General features: G+C 39.7%; 3 protein-coding genes across 5 annotated transcripts; 2 read left to right on the top strand and 1 right to left on the bottom strand.

Moving 5' to 3' along the window:
• The first annotated feature begins 50 nt into the window (after positions 1-50).
• Positions 51-2,341, top strand: LOC103445613 (uncharacterized protein At1g03900-like). Of its 2 annotated transcripts, none has more exons than XM_008384627.4 (3): positions 51-834; positions 912-1,175; positions 2,031-2,341. In XM_008384627.4, the coding sequence occupies exons 1-3, from the start codon at positions 343-345 to the stop codon at positions 2,097-2,099; spliced, it is 825 nt and encodes a 274-aa protein (XP_008382849.1). In that variant the 5' UTR covers positions 51-342; the 3' UTR covers positions 2,100-2,341. The 2 variants fall into 2 exon arrangements, with proteins under 2 accessions (XP_008382849.1, XP_070663254.1); XM_070807153.1 differs by having other exon boundaries at positions 1,647-2,341.
• Positions 2,342-3,700: 1,359 nt separating this feature from the next.
• LOC103445665 (protein CHROMATIN REMODELING 8-like) lies at positions 3,701-7,037 on the bottom strand. Its single transcript, XM_070807152.1, is given in 7 exon segments — positions 3,701-4,412; positions 4,673-4,921; positions 4,923-4,949; positions 4,951-5,081; positions 5,280-6,413; positions 6,588-6,714; positions 6,832-7,037. Coding segments are annotated over 5 exon segments (972 nt in total). The 5' UTR covers positions 5,368-6,413; positions 6,588-6,714; positions 6,832-7,037; the 3' UTR covers positions 3,701-3,935.
• A 2,968-nt stretch (positions 7,038-10,005) lies between these two features.
• On the top strand, positions 10,006-14,421 carry LOC103445609 (uncharacterized). Of its 2 annotated transcripts, XM_070807150.1 has the most exons (14): positions 10,006-10,144; positions 10,271-10,570; positions 10,776-10,950; positions 11,210-11,293; positions 11,379-11,620; positions 11,730-11,946; positions 12,102-12,181; positions 12,545-12,629; positions 12,786-12,917; positions 13,013-13,126; positions 13,225-13,272; positions 13,435-13,519; positions 13,733-13,789; positions 13,887-14,421. In XM_070807150.1, exons 2-14 carry the CDS (start codon positions 10,344-10,346, stop codon positions 14,015-14,017), a joined length of 1,677 nt encoding a protein of 558 aa, XP_070663251.1. In that variant the 5' UTR covers positions 10,006-10,144; positions 10,271-10,343; the 3' UTR covers positions 14,018-14,421. The 2 variants fall into 2 exon arrangements, with proteins under 2 accessions (XP_070663251.1, XP_070663252.1); XM_070807151.1 differs by lacking the exon at positions 10,006-10,144 and having other exon boundaries at positions 10,210-10,570.
• Positions 14,422-16,756: the final 2,335 nt, after the last annotated feature.

Here is a 16,756-nt window from a genome sequence, read left to right as displayed (position 1 = left end):
ATTGAGATTGAGGTAAAAGGGTAAAAGGGTAATATCACATCATCTACCTTAGATAAAATCCAGTTGACCATTCAAGTAAACTCCATCTCTCACCTTCGAACCCACGTCTCTCTGCAAACTCTGCTCATTTGAAACCTGCCGCCCACCATTTCCCCATTACTTCGAGTTCACGTCAAAATTCATCTCAAATTCTCCCCAAATCCAAATCACCAACTCCCTCACCAAAAATTTGATCCCCAAAAGATAATAATTTTTTGTAATTTTCTCGAATTATCAGCCGCATTGCTCGATCGGAATCCGGAAAAGCTCGAAGCTTTCAGCCCCCAGTTCGATCCTGAAACGATGTCGTTTGAGGACGAGGAGGAGGCGTTCGAGCACACGCTACTCGTGGTCCGGGAGGTCGCAGTCTTCAAAATCCCGCCGCGGAGCACTTCCGGCGGATACAAGTGCGGCGAGTGGCTCCAGTCCGATAAGATCTGGTCGGGTCGGCTCCGGGTCGTGTCGTGCAAGGACCGGTGCGAGATCCGGCTGGAGGATCCGAACTCCAGCGAGCTCTTCGCCGCCTGCTTTGTCTACCCGGGCCAGCGCGAGACCTCCGTTGAGACCGTCCTCGACTCGTCGCGCTACTTCGTGCTCAAGATCGAGGACGGCACCGGGAAGCACGCCTTCATCGGGCTAGGGTTCGCGGAGCGGAACGAAGCGTTCGATTTCAACGTGGCGCTTTCGGACCACGAGAAGTACGTGAAGAGGGAGCACGAGAAGGAGAGCAACGGCGGCGAAACCAGCGACGAGGGCCACATCGATATTCATCCCGCCCTCAATCACAGATTGAAAGTACGAAAATTTTTACTTTAATTTCTCATTTTTAGTGAGCAATTGTGTTTATTTATGTCATTTTTGGGGATCTGAAGGAAGGTGAGACGATAAGGATAAATGTGAAGCCGAAGCCGACGAGTGGGGCCGGGATGTTGTCCGCTGCCGGGCTATCCGGGACGGCAAAGGCAAAACCGATTAGTTTGGGGTTGGCTCCGCCACCCGGGTCCGGGAAAGTTAGGTCGGCTCTGCCACCACCTCCCAATGACCCTGTTGCTGCTAGAATCAGCTCTGGTGGTGTCAAGTCGCCGGATAACACAAGACGTGGATCCGACCCATTATCGGATCTTTCCCAGATTGAGGTATGCAAATGTTAGTCATTGTTGTTTTGGCACTACATTTCTTGTTCAGCTGTAATTGTTGTTCATCTTGAATTTGGAATTCGAAGTTCAAAATCAAATGCAATGTGTCTTTGAGTTTCAGTAAATATTAGCTATAGCATTTGTCGTCGAACTTAGCTGACTAAAATGCTAGAATTCCACCTTCAGCATTTGCGTATTGATTTGTTTAATGCTCTAATCTAGTCTAAACTACGGAACTTGAGTGCACAGGAAGGCACAAATTGTTTGATCGTATCTGTGTTTATTTTATGGAGACCTGCAGTATCGATTGTTTGTTGATAGGCTGATCTCTGTTGTCTATGCGTATTATTGAATTTTGATTGTATCCGTGTTGTTTGAATGGTAATGTCGAAGTATGTCTTGAGTGACTTGCTGCTTCTGACCATATATGGCGCATGTTTGTCATCAATGTCCCTAACTTATTTGATACAGGCCTTACCAGCCCTTCAAATCCTGATTGACCCGAAAAGTTGGTTCCGAGTCCCATTCTGAGAACAGCAAGCTCTGAATGAGTAGCTCGCCAACATGAGTTTATGTCCACACCTTATTGTCAAGTGCGTTCAAAGTTTGAACATGTAGGAAGTGATTGCAATCAGAAAGCTTAGTTCTAGCAAATTTGGTATTGTTTTTCCTTTTGTTTCAGCTGGTTTCTTCTGCGTCCTTTGTTTTTATGTCGATCGATGCATTTCTTCAGACACAAAGGAAAAAGATGCAAACTCTGTCAGTGCTATGGACATTTTACTTATCGTTGCCTCTTGGAGAACCCTTTTTCCATAATTCTGATTACTGATGCATTTTCTTATGATTCATTTCCAGAGGAATCTTCCCCCCACGACCGGATCAGGCTCGACAAAGACAAGTGCAGCAGGATGGGCGGCTTTCTGATTGTGTGAGCATCTGTTATTATCACCGAGGTCTTCATTTGATTTTTTTTTACTTTTTTTGAGGAAAAAAAAGTGAGAAGAAGGAATATGTGAGAAAAGAAAGAAAGCGAGGTACCAAATACTTCCATATGTGTGTTTCCCCGCAATATATTTTCGAGCTTCTTTTGTTCATTGTGCCGGCTCTTTGTCAACTTACAGTTTCATGTTTTTGCTTCTATATAATAGAGAAATGTGCCTTATCTATTTCATTTGCTATTTTCTCTGTTGTTTGTTCCTGGTTGGATGTTAGTACTTGCATTATGCAATTTGACACTCTGGTCGACTAAAATAAGTTGGTTGGTCATTTTCGGTTCATGAATTTTGTAATAACAGCGCCGTCTGCCCATTGACGAAGGGGAGGAGCGCAAAAGAGAGAACGGAAGTGTGAAAATCACTCCCCTGTCGTTTTCATAGAAAACTTGAAACATATCTTGCCAAAACTCCAAGTAATTGTCCTTTTCTTTACTGTATAAGGTGGTTTTCGTTGTGGCCTCCTTTCCAGTTTCCACTAGAGTTGAGGGATAATTATCTCAGAGTGCCTTGCAGGTTACTACTAGAATAAAAGTCCATAATTTTTCCATGGCTCTTTTTCACAGAACAATATTCTAGACTATTTCAATTTACGGAAGAAATATTCAAACTCGAAACCTGACTAGTTGACCTAACATTGTTGAATGGAATGAGTAAATTATCAACAATAACAACAAACCCTTATCCCACTAAATGGGGTCGGTTGTATGAATTCTAGAACGCTACTGTACTAAGTGGAACGACTAAATTATCAGAACTCTACAAATTACTGTACAGATAAAATGTATCTAATCAGTGTGGGTTTGATCAAAACCTTTGCCCTACAAAAGATATTACCAATGGTAAAGGATGAAATTAATCAGCACTTTCGAGCGATGAACTGACGGTTTGACGAATCACTACTTCAGGCTGCACTCCGCCTAAGTTCTGAGCCGTCCTAGAAGTTCCAACATCGAAGAATTTTGCTATGTTAAACTGATGCTCAATTCCGGTTTCCACGGCTCTTTCTTGGTTTCCTCGAATTTTTGCCAGTAATTCAGCAGAAGATAATGCCCTTCCAGCAGGTGCCCCAGCCACAAAGCCATCTGTGCTGCTGCTGGGGCCTTCGTCTGACCGTTTGGTATTCTTGATCAACTGGGAATTCACAGCAGACCCAAATTTCCCACGGACAGCTGATGATGCACCTGCCATTCCTGATTTCCCAGTCCATGTGGGGACAGACATACCGTCACGGCTTCGAAGCATCCGTGACTAGCGCAACGCTTCCGCTGCTCTTTGTGCAACTCAGGAAGCTTGCTCATCAAGCTTCATCTTCTCTTCATCATGGTCATTCATGATTACATCATGGTTCATAGCAATAAAAAAATGTCGTACCCAGTGCACAAGGCTCCCGCTTTACGCAGGGTCTGGGAGAGGTGAATGTCGGCTAGCCTTACCCCCATTTATGGAGAGGCTAGCCTTCATCATGGTTCATAGCAATCTGAAGTCAAAATTTGAACAGCATGTAAAATAATAAATAACAGGAACAGGAAGAAACCAAACAATTTCTTGATTGTTTCCGACAAAAGTAATAACAAGTTTATTTCAATTTAAGTTCCACAGCTGTAGATAAATCCTAACATGCCCACAGTTACAGTACTATAAAAAAAAATGTGAATACGGTAAACAAAGTGAAGAAACTTACGTGTATCCCTTGGGCGTCAAAAAGGCACCTCAAAAATTTTGTCTCTTCATCTACTTCACCGTTACTGGTAAGGCTAGCCGACATTCACCTCTCCCAGACCCTGCGTAAAGCGGGAGCCTTGTGCACTGGGTACGACAAATCTACTTCACCGTTACTCTGGTCAGCCTTTTCTTTCCCATTCCTCCTGGATGGTCCAGCCTCTGAGTTATTTGCCTCGTCAGCCACAGCACCATTGGTAGACAGTACAGAACCTCTCTGAGATTCTTGCTTATCCGGCTTATCATTCTGCGCACCAACGACGTTGGCATCTTCAGATAATTTACCGAACAGATAGGCTGTTTCGGTAGACCCATTCTCTCTGTCGTCACTCAGAGAGAAAAGATCCTTCATGTCTCTAGCTTTAAAGAACCTTCTCTGCTGTGGGTTCTTCAATATCTTATTGGTCAGGAAATGCTTGTAAATTTGTCTATGATATACCTTCTCCTCTATGGTTCCACGGGTGATCAGTCTATATATAGTTACATCCCTCTTCTGACCAATACGCCAAGCACGCTCCCTTGCCTGTTAAAAACACCCAGATTACAAGGTTTAACAAGGCACAAATCAACTATTCTAAACAAGGTTTAACGAAAATCCTGTAGGTATTACTTCAATAAGAAATATAATAGAAGGATCCATCCTCCTAAAATGTTCATAATTTTGCAAGGGGGACATATCTATGATTCTATCGTACAATTTTACAGAGGAGAAGACAAGTTTCCAAGTTCAAACATTTGCATCCAACTGAAAACTAGAAGAATAGTAAGTCCACCATCATATACCTGCATGTCAGTTGAAGGGTTCCAGTTGGGATCAAAGATGATCACCCTATTTGCACCTGTCAGATTTGTTCCTAAACCACCCACCTTAGTTGTTAAAAGGAAAACAACCACATCACTTGAGTTGTTAAATTCATCTATTAAGGCCATCCTCTGTTTGATGGGAGTAAGACAATCCATCCTCCAGTAACTATAACCATCAGCAACCAGAAAACTTTCAATAATGTCAAGCATTTGCTGAGTTTGCGAAAAAAAGAAGAACACGATGCCCTTGATCCTTTCCAAACTTTAAGCACTTGTGAAACCACATTTAATTTCCCACTGCGTTCTAGGGTAACATGCGGATACTCATCATCATCATCTACATCTCCAACATCATCTTGGTTTTCTTCTTCACAGCTGGGAGTGTCGTCTGCAAGAAAAATAACACGTCTCATTACTTTGCAGATTTCTATTGTCAAGCAAGGAAAATAGATATTAAACAACAAACTTGATAATATCTTGTAAAGAATAGATATACACTATTAAAACAACTTCTGTTTTACAAAACACTTAACTGTACCATACATCTGCCTAACACCACCATAAGCAGTGACAACACTGAACGTACCACTTTCATGCAAATTATTTTCCTCAAAAGAAATGTGCTTTCTCTTGGGAGCAGCCTCTCCATAAATGGGGGTAAGGCTAGCCGACATTCACCTCTCCCAGACCCTGCGTAAAGCGGGAGCCTTGTGCACTGGGTACGACCTTTTTTAAAAGAAATGTGCTTTCTCCATCTTTTGTCAGGCAAAGGACGCTTCCTTTTCTTTCCTGAACTTTTATTCCTCTGTGTACCATTTTCTAAGGATTGAGGAATTTTAAGCGGTTTCCTTAGCCTCTTAAAAGGATAAGTGGGTGGATCAAACTTTGGTAGAGTTTCTGGATCAAGCAGCTTTGTAGCTGGGCGAGCTTGAGCAGCCTCTGAAAGCGACTGCACTGCTCTAGCAACACTGGCTGAAACAAAATCATCACTCCTGCCTTCTTCTGCAAGAACACTACACCTCCGCGATGGCCCTTGTTCTTGAAGGCTGCGCCCAAAGCCCTTTAGCTTATGGAAAGGAGTCAAAATTCCTTTCCGAACTAATTCATCCCTTTCCTGGCATATCAAAAGCATCAACTTTGATATCCTTGTTATTAGTTAATCCATCTTACACATCAAAATTTACAAAGCATCAACAAAGCCTGCAGATGCTGCATCCAACACGGCATCAAAGTCGTCATCCTCATCAAATGAGACCGTTTTAATCCTTTTTGCTTGATTTTTTCCGGATTTCTGAACTTGTTTCAACTTCCTCTTGGGTGCAGGCTTGTCCTTGACAGTATCTAATAAGACTCTGTTGCGCACAATACCCGTGGATGGTCTTCCCTTGCCTAAATCCGAAAGCTCCTTCTCAAGTTGCACCTTTGCTTTCTTTAGACTTCTTAGCGGGTCAGTAGTCAGGGCATGCTGGAGGTTATCCTCCTTATTTCCCGGCTCTGCGCCATCACCACCATCACAATCACCATCTTCTCTCCCCACTTGTTCTGGTTCAACAGTGGACTCAACAGCATCGATTTCAAACTCAACTGCCCTCAATTTGTTATACAATTTGACCTCACTAGCCACCAATGGATCAACACTTTCCACTTTCTCAAGTCGTTCCTCCTCCTCATTACTCTCTCCAACTTCACTTACATTACTACCATTGCCATTGTTATGCACCTGCAGTTCAACACAACCTATTGTTAAATCCTAACATCCAATCCAATTAACTATTCCATCACTCTACCCATCTTTTCGGAGCTTAAAAAACACGATTTTGAAAATTTCGATCATCTACTCGCAATGCAATATATAATCCAGATTAAAACAACGAATTCAAGCAATTCCACATACCCCTGATAAAATGTCCCTCTCGATATCCTCCGCATTCGCCGCCGTTGCCCCTTTCAAACTGTTGAGCAAATTTGCATCCTCGTCTTTCTCCATGCTATTGCAAATGTGAAATTTAGGGCAATTTTTTCTGATAATTTCAATTAGCAACAGCATTTAAGCATGCATTCGAATTCAATTAAGAAGAAAATCCCCAAAAATCAAACACAAAACATCAAACAGAAATCGAATTCGATAAATTACGTACCGAATTCAGATATTATAGGTTCACAGAAGCGAAATCCTCTCTCTTCTCTCTTCTCTCTTTCTCTTTCCTATTGTGAGAGGGTTTTGCAGCTACTGTTCGGTTGCTGTTTCTATGGCGCGCGAGCGGCACACGATCATTAACCTGCGCACCCTCTCCGTCGTCTCCGAGAAGTTGACTTCCGCGGCTTTCTCACTTATCGCGGCAAGGGCGTGACCACGGGTCCCGCGGGTTTTTTAATGCATCGTAAAGACACGACATGTCGTTGGAGTAATCTTCAAATTTAAAATCTTAACGTATGTTACAACAGCTCCACTCCTTTGCTTCTACGCGCCCTCCCGCCCAATTCTAGGTTTCGGGTTTGTTGCTACAAGATCAGTCTGCAATCTCTTTCCAAAGGTGTGACACCTAAAAGATGGACTTACAGGATTCATCAGCTAGGAGTAATTTTTGGGTTTTAACAGTTACGGACCCAGCCGCTAAAGTTGGGGTTGGCCGGAGCCCACCCCTGGCACCTTGGGTCTGTTCCTTATAGCAGCAACTCGCTCTTTTCGTTCTTTTCATAAATTGTCTTATTTTTTATGATAATACATCGGATTATTACTCAACATTGACAACAAAACAAAAATAGTGAATGCTAACGATTAGTCGTCCACACTCGTGATTGGCCATTTGTGCAACTAAGAACCATTGGTGCATATTAGTTTCACAATACATCAACTTGCGGTTATAACTCGCTTGAGCCTTGCATGAGCCTAGCATATATTTCTAAAATAAAAAGTAGTCACTCGGTACTATGGTTTGGTGATATTTCTCTTCGCTTAGAAGTGAGAGATATTAGGTTCGAATCTCGTAGATGACGAATTCGATACCAAATTAGGCTGCCCATTATGTGGTTTAGCCGAACTTCCCCTCCCTCTAATGTAAAAATATCGATGTATTAAAAAAATAATATAAAATTAAAAAGAGAATATTTCACCAAGATTTTGTTTCAACTTGCGACGAATAATCAATTTCAAAGTTTAAAGGGTTATATGTGCATTACACAAGATTCTTCAAAACAAGTGTGTGATATTTCGAACGCCAAAATATACTTTTGAAAAGAGTTATATGTGAATTATTTAAAACTTTTCAAACTAAAAAACAAACAAAATCAAACTAAAAGTGACTAATTGCAACCAAGGAACAAAATGTCGATATTATCGGTTTTTCGCCGGACCGATATTTTAATAGGTATCCAAAGGGTTTTCGTCAAAATATCGCGATATTACCATTAATATCACGATATTATCGATATTATCAATAATATCGTGATATATTAAATCTCTCTATCGCCTCTCTCTCTTCTCTGCATCCTATAACCCATTCCCATCTCCGGGTCTCCCCCCTTCCCCTTCCCTACAACCCTCCACCCCTTCCCCACCCACGCCAACATCTCCCTCTCTCTCAGCTCACTCCCTCTTTCTCCCCCCTCTCTCGCACAGACTCTCCCTCTCACGCCGATTTACATTCACACACCCATTTACACACCCACACCCATCGACGACGGTACCAAAATCATCACTGGCGTCAACCCTCTCTCCCTTCATCTTCGTGAAGCTCCGGGGCACCCTGAGGACACCCAACCCAGGTCCGGCGAGCCATGGGTGTGCGAGCCCAAGTCTCGGGTGGATCGTACCCATCTAGACGATTGCAAATCCCAAACGCGCAGCAACTCTGAATCTGCAACTTCCGATCTCGGCAAGCTTCTGCAGCTTTGCCGTCTGTGAGCAAATGGAGGAAGAGAGAGTATGCGCAAAGACAGAGAGAGAGAGAGAGAGAGAAAGAAAGAAAGAAAGAAAGAAATGGGAAATTGGGACCGAACAGATTTAATGGGAAATTGGGAAGGTGTTTTACTTTTCAAAGGGTCAAAATGTATGATCATGAAACTGTATGATGATATGGGGACTCAGCCCTTGGAAATGTGAAACAAGTGGAAGGGCACACAGTTTTGAATTATGAAACCGTGTGCTTTTTGTCTTTTCAATATATATATATATATATATATATATATATATATATATATCCTTTCAATATATATATATATGGTTTAGAATTATATATAGAATAAGATAATATATATATATATATCCTTTCAATATATATATATATATGGTTTAGAATTATATATAGAATAAGATAATATATATATATATATATATATATAAATGTTCTATGAATTTTTTGGATAATGTTTTTTTTTTCCCTTAGACCATCAAATTATGTAGATAAAATAAATAATATAAAAAAAGTATCCATATATATAAATGATTATGGTGTGTTTAAACTTCTTTAATTAATTACTACATATTTTCTATACTTACAATGTTTGCCAGCTCGCTATATAATCAACTTAAATCAGTTAAATCCATCATGCAGTGCATTTCCTTCCAATTTGTTGTGATAAACTAACAGATAATTGACTAAATAAACATTCTGCAAAGTTTCAATAAAAATTTCCAAATTTTTCTTACAATTTCCGTGGTTTCCATATTATTTTTATCGATATCAATATTGATAATATTCCGATATTTCCATCGATATTTCCGTGTTTTCAGACTACCTATATTTCCGATATAATCGATATTTAATACGTTGATTGCAACAACATTTTAATTGAAGTGGCACATTGACACAATTCTTTTGGCATATAAACAATTATTAAACACAAGATGTCAAATGTACAAAGTAAATATTTTCGACCAACTAAGCTACAAAACTTTTCCTATTCACATCATTATTTTTTTTTTTTTAACAAACGATATTTTCTACACTAAGGAAGATGGGTAGACTTAGCCTCATAATAACCTAATAATAATTTGGAAACTTAAGACCTTTTACTCACAAGTGAAAGAATATCATTAAACTATATTACTGAGTGGCATTCGCCTTTTTTATTTTAAATTAAGAGAATAATTGGGAAATAAAGGATACGCAACCCGCGGGAAAACTTTGAACATAAACACATGGAAGTGGAAGAACCCGGCCACCCACGCGAATCTTCGCCGATCAGTTTCTCGCCAGATCCAACGCACCAAAAAATAAAATTAAATAAATAAAAGTTTGTAAAATCATTAATTATTTGTCAAAATCCAAAAGGAAAATTCTAAGGAAGATGGGGAGCTATATATACCAATACACAAATGGAGGGAAGATGTGTCTCCCTCTGCTGCCCACAACACACAGAAGAGAGAGAAAGTGAGGAGAGAGAGAGTTTATTTAGGGTTATCGCGGATCGCACTGTCTTTTCTTTCCTGCCCGTCGCTAATTTTACGCGGTAATCCGAATTCTCAGCCCCAATTTTTCAATTTCTTTTTTCTCCAAAATTTTTCATTCCTACAATGCTCGATTTGCATGCAATCGATTGCATTCGATGCGTTTCGTGATCGGAATTACAATGCAGATTGCTCGCGATTGAGAAATTCACGTTGCGATTTTGGCATGGTGGTGGGCTGCATTGCTAGGGGGAGGAGGCAATGGATTCGGCAAGGAGTTGGCTGCAGAAGCTTCAGCCGCGCGACAAGCTGAGGAACTCGACGAGGAGGAAGGAGCCGTGCGCCGGCGGGGATGGAGGCGGAGACGAGTCAAATTTGGACGAGGAGGCGCTTTCCAATGTTACGAAGCAGAAGGCCGCGGCGGCGAAGCAGTATATTGAGAACCATTACAAGGAGCAGATGAAGAACCTCCAGGAGCGGAAGGAACGGTATATATATATAATTGCATTGATGAATTTGCATTTTTGTTTTCGGAAATTAGGAAAAATGTAGAATTCAGCAATTGTAATGCTAAATAATGCAGCTTTGTGATAATTTCTTGTTGGATTTACTGATATAGGAAGAGAAATTTAAACCAGTTTCTGTGAGTTTTTTTTTCGATTTTGATTTAGTAAATATGATTCTTTATGGCAGACGAAATATGTTAGAGAAAAAGTTGGCTGATGCCGACGTCTCTGAGGAAGATCAAAGCAACCTTCTGAAGTTCTTGGAGAAGAAAGAAACCGAATACATGCGCCTTCAGAGGCATAAAATGGGTGTTGATGATTTCGACTTGTTGACTATGATCGGCAAGGGAGCATTTGGTGAGGTATATGCTTTCCATCAAGATCTTGTACTTGTATCGTCTTCTTCAGTTTTAATAGCTTTAGAAGTGTTTTTGGTCTCTGTATATGGGGAACGCGGAGTTGGTGACTACATGATTGGCTACTAAAAGAAAAATGTTACATTAAGTAGAGACCGTTAATGAAACAAAAAGTTCAGTTTCAGCGTCCTAGCATAGCACGGAGTTTTTGTCTTATGGGGTTGATGTAAGTGTTTGACCAGCAAAATGTTGCTTCATGGTGCAGGTTCGTGTATGCAGGGAAAAGACGACTGGGTCTGTATATGCCATGAAAAAGCTAAAGAAATCAGAGATGCTTCGTAGAGGCCAGGTAACCATTTTTATTGTTCTGCCATTCAAATTTACTGAGGTAATTACAACTGCATTTAACGCCATTTGCTTTATATTATGTTTAGGTAGAGCATGTCAAAGCAGAAAGGAACTTACTTGCTGAGGTGGACAGCAATTGCATTGTCAAGCTGTACTGTTCATTTCAAGATGATGACTATCTTTATCTTATAATGGAATACTTACCGGGAGGAGATATGATGACTTTGCTTATGAGAAAGGATATTTTGACTGAAGATGAAGCTAGATTCTATGTTGCCGAAACAGTTTTGGCTATTGAGTCTATCCATAAACACAATTATGTTCATAGGTTTGTTGCACAAATTCACAATTCACACTGATTTTTCTGACAAATTCGGCAACAGAATTTTATTGGACTGTGAAATGGAGGTTAACCTAGTCTCCTTTGCATATTACAGGGATATTAAGCCTGACAATTTGCTACTCGATAGATATGGACACTTGAGACTGTCAGATTTTGGGTTGTGTAAACCTTTAGACTGCAGTACTATCCGAGAAGATTTTTCAGTAGCACCCAATGCTAATGGCGCTGCACAGAATGATGAACATCCTGCGGCTCCAAAACGAACACAACAAGAGCAACTGCAACATTGGCAGAAGAATAGGAGAATGCTTGTAAGTTATTTACCACTATGCAATCTAATATCTGCTTGAGAGTAGATCAAAGATGAACTGATTCTTTGTGGATGCACAACGTTGTCATTCATGACCTTTTTGTAGAATGTTGAAAATGTGTCATTCCTTAAATTGTTGATATATGCCTATTGCAGGCTTATTCGACTGTTGGTACCCCTGACTATATTGCTCCAGAAGTTCTGTTGAAAAAAGGTTATGGGATGGAATGCGATTGGTGAGTATGATGAATTTTAGCAATAGGATGTTTGAATGTTTAACACCGATGAATTAATTTCAATATGTTTTAAATATCAATTGAGATCTCTTTACATAGACTCCATTTTTGTTAATCAACAATCAGTTGGAGAATCATGTGGCATACAATCACTATTTTTACCATGTACTTCATTTTTGTTAAATCAACAATCAATTGGAGAATCATGTGGCATAACAATCACTACTTTTACTACCTTCTATATTTTAATGGGACCATTTTTAAAATTGGTGTACCATATCACTTTTATGGACCATAAACTCAAGAGCCACCTTGTTTTTCGATGCCTGGATTGACCGAGTTGTGATTTTTGTTGATACACAGGTGGTCACTTGGTGCTATTATGTATGAAATGCTTGTGGGTTACCCACCCTTCTATTCTGATGAGCCAATGTCAACATGCAGGAAGGTAAAGTTTAGAAATATTGAAAGTTAGATTGTTCTCTTTTAAAAAGTCTCAACCATAATTCCCTTGGGCTTTTTTGTGTGTGGCTTGTGACTTCTTATTTCACCATTTATCCTATCCTATTTTCCTGATGTTTTTTGTCTTGCTCGTCTCTTGTAGATTGTAAACTGGAAAACTCATTTGAAATTTCCAGAAGAAGCAATGCTATCTCCAGGGGCAAAAGATCTTATTAGTAAACTTTTGTGTAATGTCAACCTAAGGTTGGGAATAAACGGCGCAGATGAAATAAAGGTGTTGTATAGTGTGTCCTGTTCTAAGTTTCTTTGATTTGCTCATGAACTTGTTGCATATAATGGGAATTACCTTGCTGCTGATTCCTATTTCAGGTTCATCATTGGTTCGATGGGACTGAGTGGGATAAGCTTTATCAAATGGATGCTGCATTTATTCCTGAGGTCAATGATGATTTGGATACTCAAAATTTCGAAAAGTTCGATGAGGTATAGATGTCCCTCAGTTTTTGTGGATTTTGTCAGGCTATTTGTGGTGAGCATATCATGTTGCTCATAGTTTGATGAATAATATTTTCGGTATGCAGGTTGACTATCAAACTCAGAGTTCATCCAAAACTGGTCCCTGGAGAAAGGTAAGCTTATGAGTTTCAGTCTTTTCACTCAGCTATTGTCACCGATTTACATATAGAATTTGTCACATTGTTTGTTATATAACTTGCCCTACAAGCTACCCCTGCCGCACCCCTAAATCTTTCAAAATCTTCCCCTTATATTTTTCTCTCTCCATTTTGCAGATGCTCTCTTCTAAGGACATTAATTTTGTGGGCTATACCTATAAAAACTTCGAAATTGTTAACGATTATCAAGTGCCTGGGATGGGTATATCTCTTTCTATCTTCCATGAACTTGCTGGAGAACTTTATCTTTTGTTATATATTGGTATCAGTTTCAAAGTTTTCTATATATACGTGGGCATATACATGGATTTTGATGGTTCATGTCATGCAATCTATGGGTAAACCGGAAAATGTGTGGTCTTTGGTATGGCAATTTTCTGTTTTATGTAAACTTGGGTGTCTTCTTTCTATGTAGCCTCGTTGAAGAAGAAAAACGCCAAATCGAAAAGACCATCTGTAAAAACACTTTTTGGTAAGTACATATATTGCTGCCCAGCATTTAAAGTTTTAATCCAGGATCGGGCAAATGTCTTTTACATTTCTCACCTTTTTGTGTTCACTTGATGCAGATGAAGAGTCTGAGACGTCTGAGACATCAGAAACTTCCGATAGCGGAAGTAGTCACCATGTGCAAGGGAGCTTTTTGAACCTCTTGCCTCCCCAGTTAGAAGTATCTCAAAACCGGGAGGAGTCTTCCTGACCTGACCAATCCATCACACAGACTAGGAGCTTGTTCCCAATTGCATTTCGGCTTTCAAGTGATGAAGGATACAATTCTCGACGCTGCCTTCTACGCCTGTATTTTTCCGTGGCTATACCGGCTGGAGCTTCGAGGTTTCGAACGAAAACTCAAGAGGCTCTTGAGGCCTGAAGAAAGGTAGTGCAGTTTGAAGCCACTAATTCTAATTGAGCCTTTTTCTTAGACCAAGCCTCCTGTAAGTTTTCCCTGTCTTGAAAGATGAAAGTAAAACTGAAGAGTAAATGTTACCCAAATTCAATTTACCACAACTAACGTGTAACTGTTGATGTATTTCTACCAAAATATTGTACAAACACACTCGAATTTGTTCGCGGTATACATGTGTTATTCACTTTATTAACTAATGACACCGATGTATGCTTGTTTTTTTTACTTATCAACAATTATTGTCGATGAAATTTGAACTCAGAACCTCATCTAACATGATGGAAATTGAGTCACCAAAATTATTAAGTTAATCTTTCTCTTTTCCTTTGAATTTTGTGCTTCTAATCTTTTACTTTACAAATCAATCTATCAAATAGGAAAAAGCACCAACTGAATTGGTTACGAATTTCAGTTGGTTGCGAACTTTTAATCATAAGTAGTATTGGAAGAATTTATAGTTGGTTTTATTTGAACGTATCTTTCCGATCAAATTTATTTGAACGAATGACGCCACCTTATGTCATGCTTACTGTGACTATGTCGTGTATGTATATTATATTTTTCATTTATTTAATTTATTTTTATCTTTCAGTCGAAAACATTGAGTATGAAGATTTAGAATGCACGCAACCGGGAATCTCATTGGAGGCCAAATGAATTTAGGGCATAATTTGAAAATTTTCTCCAATTAGGGATATGAAAGGAGTATTTCTTTGGGGGAGTTAAGTAACTCAGAAGAGTGTAGAAACTACTCATTTTACCTCCAAATCAGGAAGGAAGAAGTGGTTGTAGCTTTGAAAAAAATGAAGCATAGAAAAGCAGTGGGCCTAGATGATATACCGATCGAAGTGTGAAAGGTCTTGGAAGAGACGTGTATAGCATGACTCGCTAACATTTTCAATAGGATTTTGAAAACGAAGAAGATGCCAAATGAGTGGCGAAAGAGCACTTTGGTACCTATCTACAAGAATAAGGCCGACGTACAAAAATGCATGAACCGTAGGGGTATTAAGCTAATGAGTCATACAATGAAGCTCTGGAAGAGAGTCATTGAGCATAGATTGAGGCAAGAGACACGAGTTTCGGACAACCAATTCAGGTTCATGCTAGGGCGCTCAACCATGGAGGCAATCTATCTCTTACAAAGATTGATGGAAAGATATAGAGATGGGAAAAATGATTTACACATGGTCTTTATAGATTTGGAAAAAGCGTATGATAGGGTCCTAAGAGACATTCTTTGAAGGATTTTAGATAAGAAATGAGTACGAATAACATATATCCAAGCTATAAAGGACATGTATGATGGAGCAAAGACTGCCGTAAGAACTCATGAATGACAAATCGAAAGCTTCCCCATAACTCTAGGGTTACATTAAGGCTCATCCTTAAGTTCTTACTTTTTTGCATTGGTAATGGATGAGTTAACAAGACATATTCAAGATAATATTCCTTGGTGTATGCTTTTCGCAAACGATATAGTGTTGATAGATGAAACTCAGGAAGGGGTAAATGCGAAGCTTAACCTTTGGAGAGAAGTGTTGGAATCTAAAGGTCTTCGCCTAAGCCGATCAAAGACAAAATATATAGAGTGCAAATGGAGGCCAAAATGAGTTAGGGTGAGGATCGAAGATCATGAAATACCAAAAAGCGATCGCTTTCGCTACCTAGGATCTATCTTGCAAAAGAACGGAGAATTAGATGGAGACCTCAACCATAGAATACAAGCTGGATGGATGAAGTGCAAGAGTGCATTCGGCGTGTTGTGTGACTGCCGTATGCCATTGAAGCTCAAGGGAAAATTTTGTAGGATGACAATAAGGTCGGCGATGTTGTATGGCACATAATGTTGGGCGGTGAAGCATCAACACGTACATAAAATGGGTGTAGCGGAGATGAGGATGCTTTGTTGGATGTGTGGGCACACGAGAAAATATAATATTAGAAATGAGGATATCCGAGGTAAGGTAGGAGTAGCCGAAATTGAAGGAAAGATGAGAGAAAATCGGTTACGGTGGTTTGGACATGTGTAAAGAAGGCCTACTGACGCTCCGGGTCAAAGATGTGACTACGGGACAGAGGTTCAGGGCCGAAGGGGTACAGGAAGACCTAGGAAAACTTTGGAAGAGACCTTAAGAAAAGACTTAGAGTACTTGGATCTAACGGAGGACATGACGCAAAACCAAGCGCAATGACGTTCTAGGATTCATATAGCCGACCCCACTTAGTGGGAAAAGGCTTTGTTGTTGTTGTTGTTGTAGGGATAACTAGCCTCCATGCACGCGCGTGCAGAAGACATTTTTGAATCACAACGTGTTATGCATGATTTACATGTTTTAAATGTATTTATATATGAAAATGACTAATAAATACATTTAATAAAAGTGGTCTTTTAACTAATCAAAGCAACTGAATCCATATTAATAAAAGTTGTCTTTCAATTTCCATCTACATCTTATTGAATTTACATTAAGATTAGAAAAAATAATATTTAATAAACAACTGATTGTTAGCCTATTGTGAGACTAAGCT

Source organism: Malus domestica, chromosome 10 (genome assembly GCF_042453785.1).
Source record: "Malus domestica chromosome 10, GDT2T_hap1".
Taxonomy (NCBI): domain Eukaryota; kingdom Viridiplantae; phylum Streptophyta; class Magnoliopsida; order Rosales; family Rosaceae; genus Malus; species Malus domestica.
The sequence above is the reverse complement of the archived record's forward strand: the minus strand, read 5'-3'. Positions and strand labels throughout refer to the sequence as shown.

Coding starts and splice junctions, on each gene's coding strand:
- LOC103445613 (XM_008384627.4), top strand. CDS start 343: ATGTCGTTTGAGGACGAGGAGGAGGCGTTCGAGCACACGCTACTCGTG. Junction 835..911: donor CCCTCAATCACAGATTGAAA/GTACGAAAATTT, acceptor GGGGATCTGAAG/GAAGGTGAGACGATAAGGAT. Junction 1,176..2,030: donor CGGATCTTTCCCAGATTGAG/GTATGCAAATGT, acceptor ATTCATTTCCAG/AGGAATCTTCCCCCCACGAC.
- LOC103445609 (XM_070807150.1), top strand. CDS start 10,344: ATGGATTCGGCAAGGAGTTGGCTGCAGAAGCTTCAGCCGCGCGACAAG. Junction 12,630..12,785: donor CAATGTCAACATGCAGGAAG/GTAAAGTTTAGA, acceptor CGTCTCTTGTAG/ATTGTAAACTGGAAAACTCA. Junction 12,918..13,012: donor ACGGCGCAGATGAAATAAAG/GTGTTGTATAGT, acceptor TTCCTATTTCAG/GTTCATCATTGGTTCGATGG.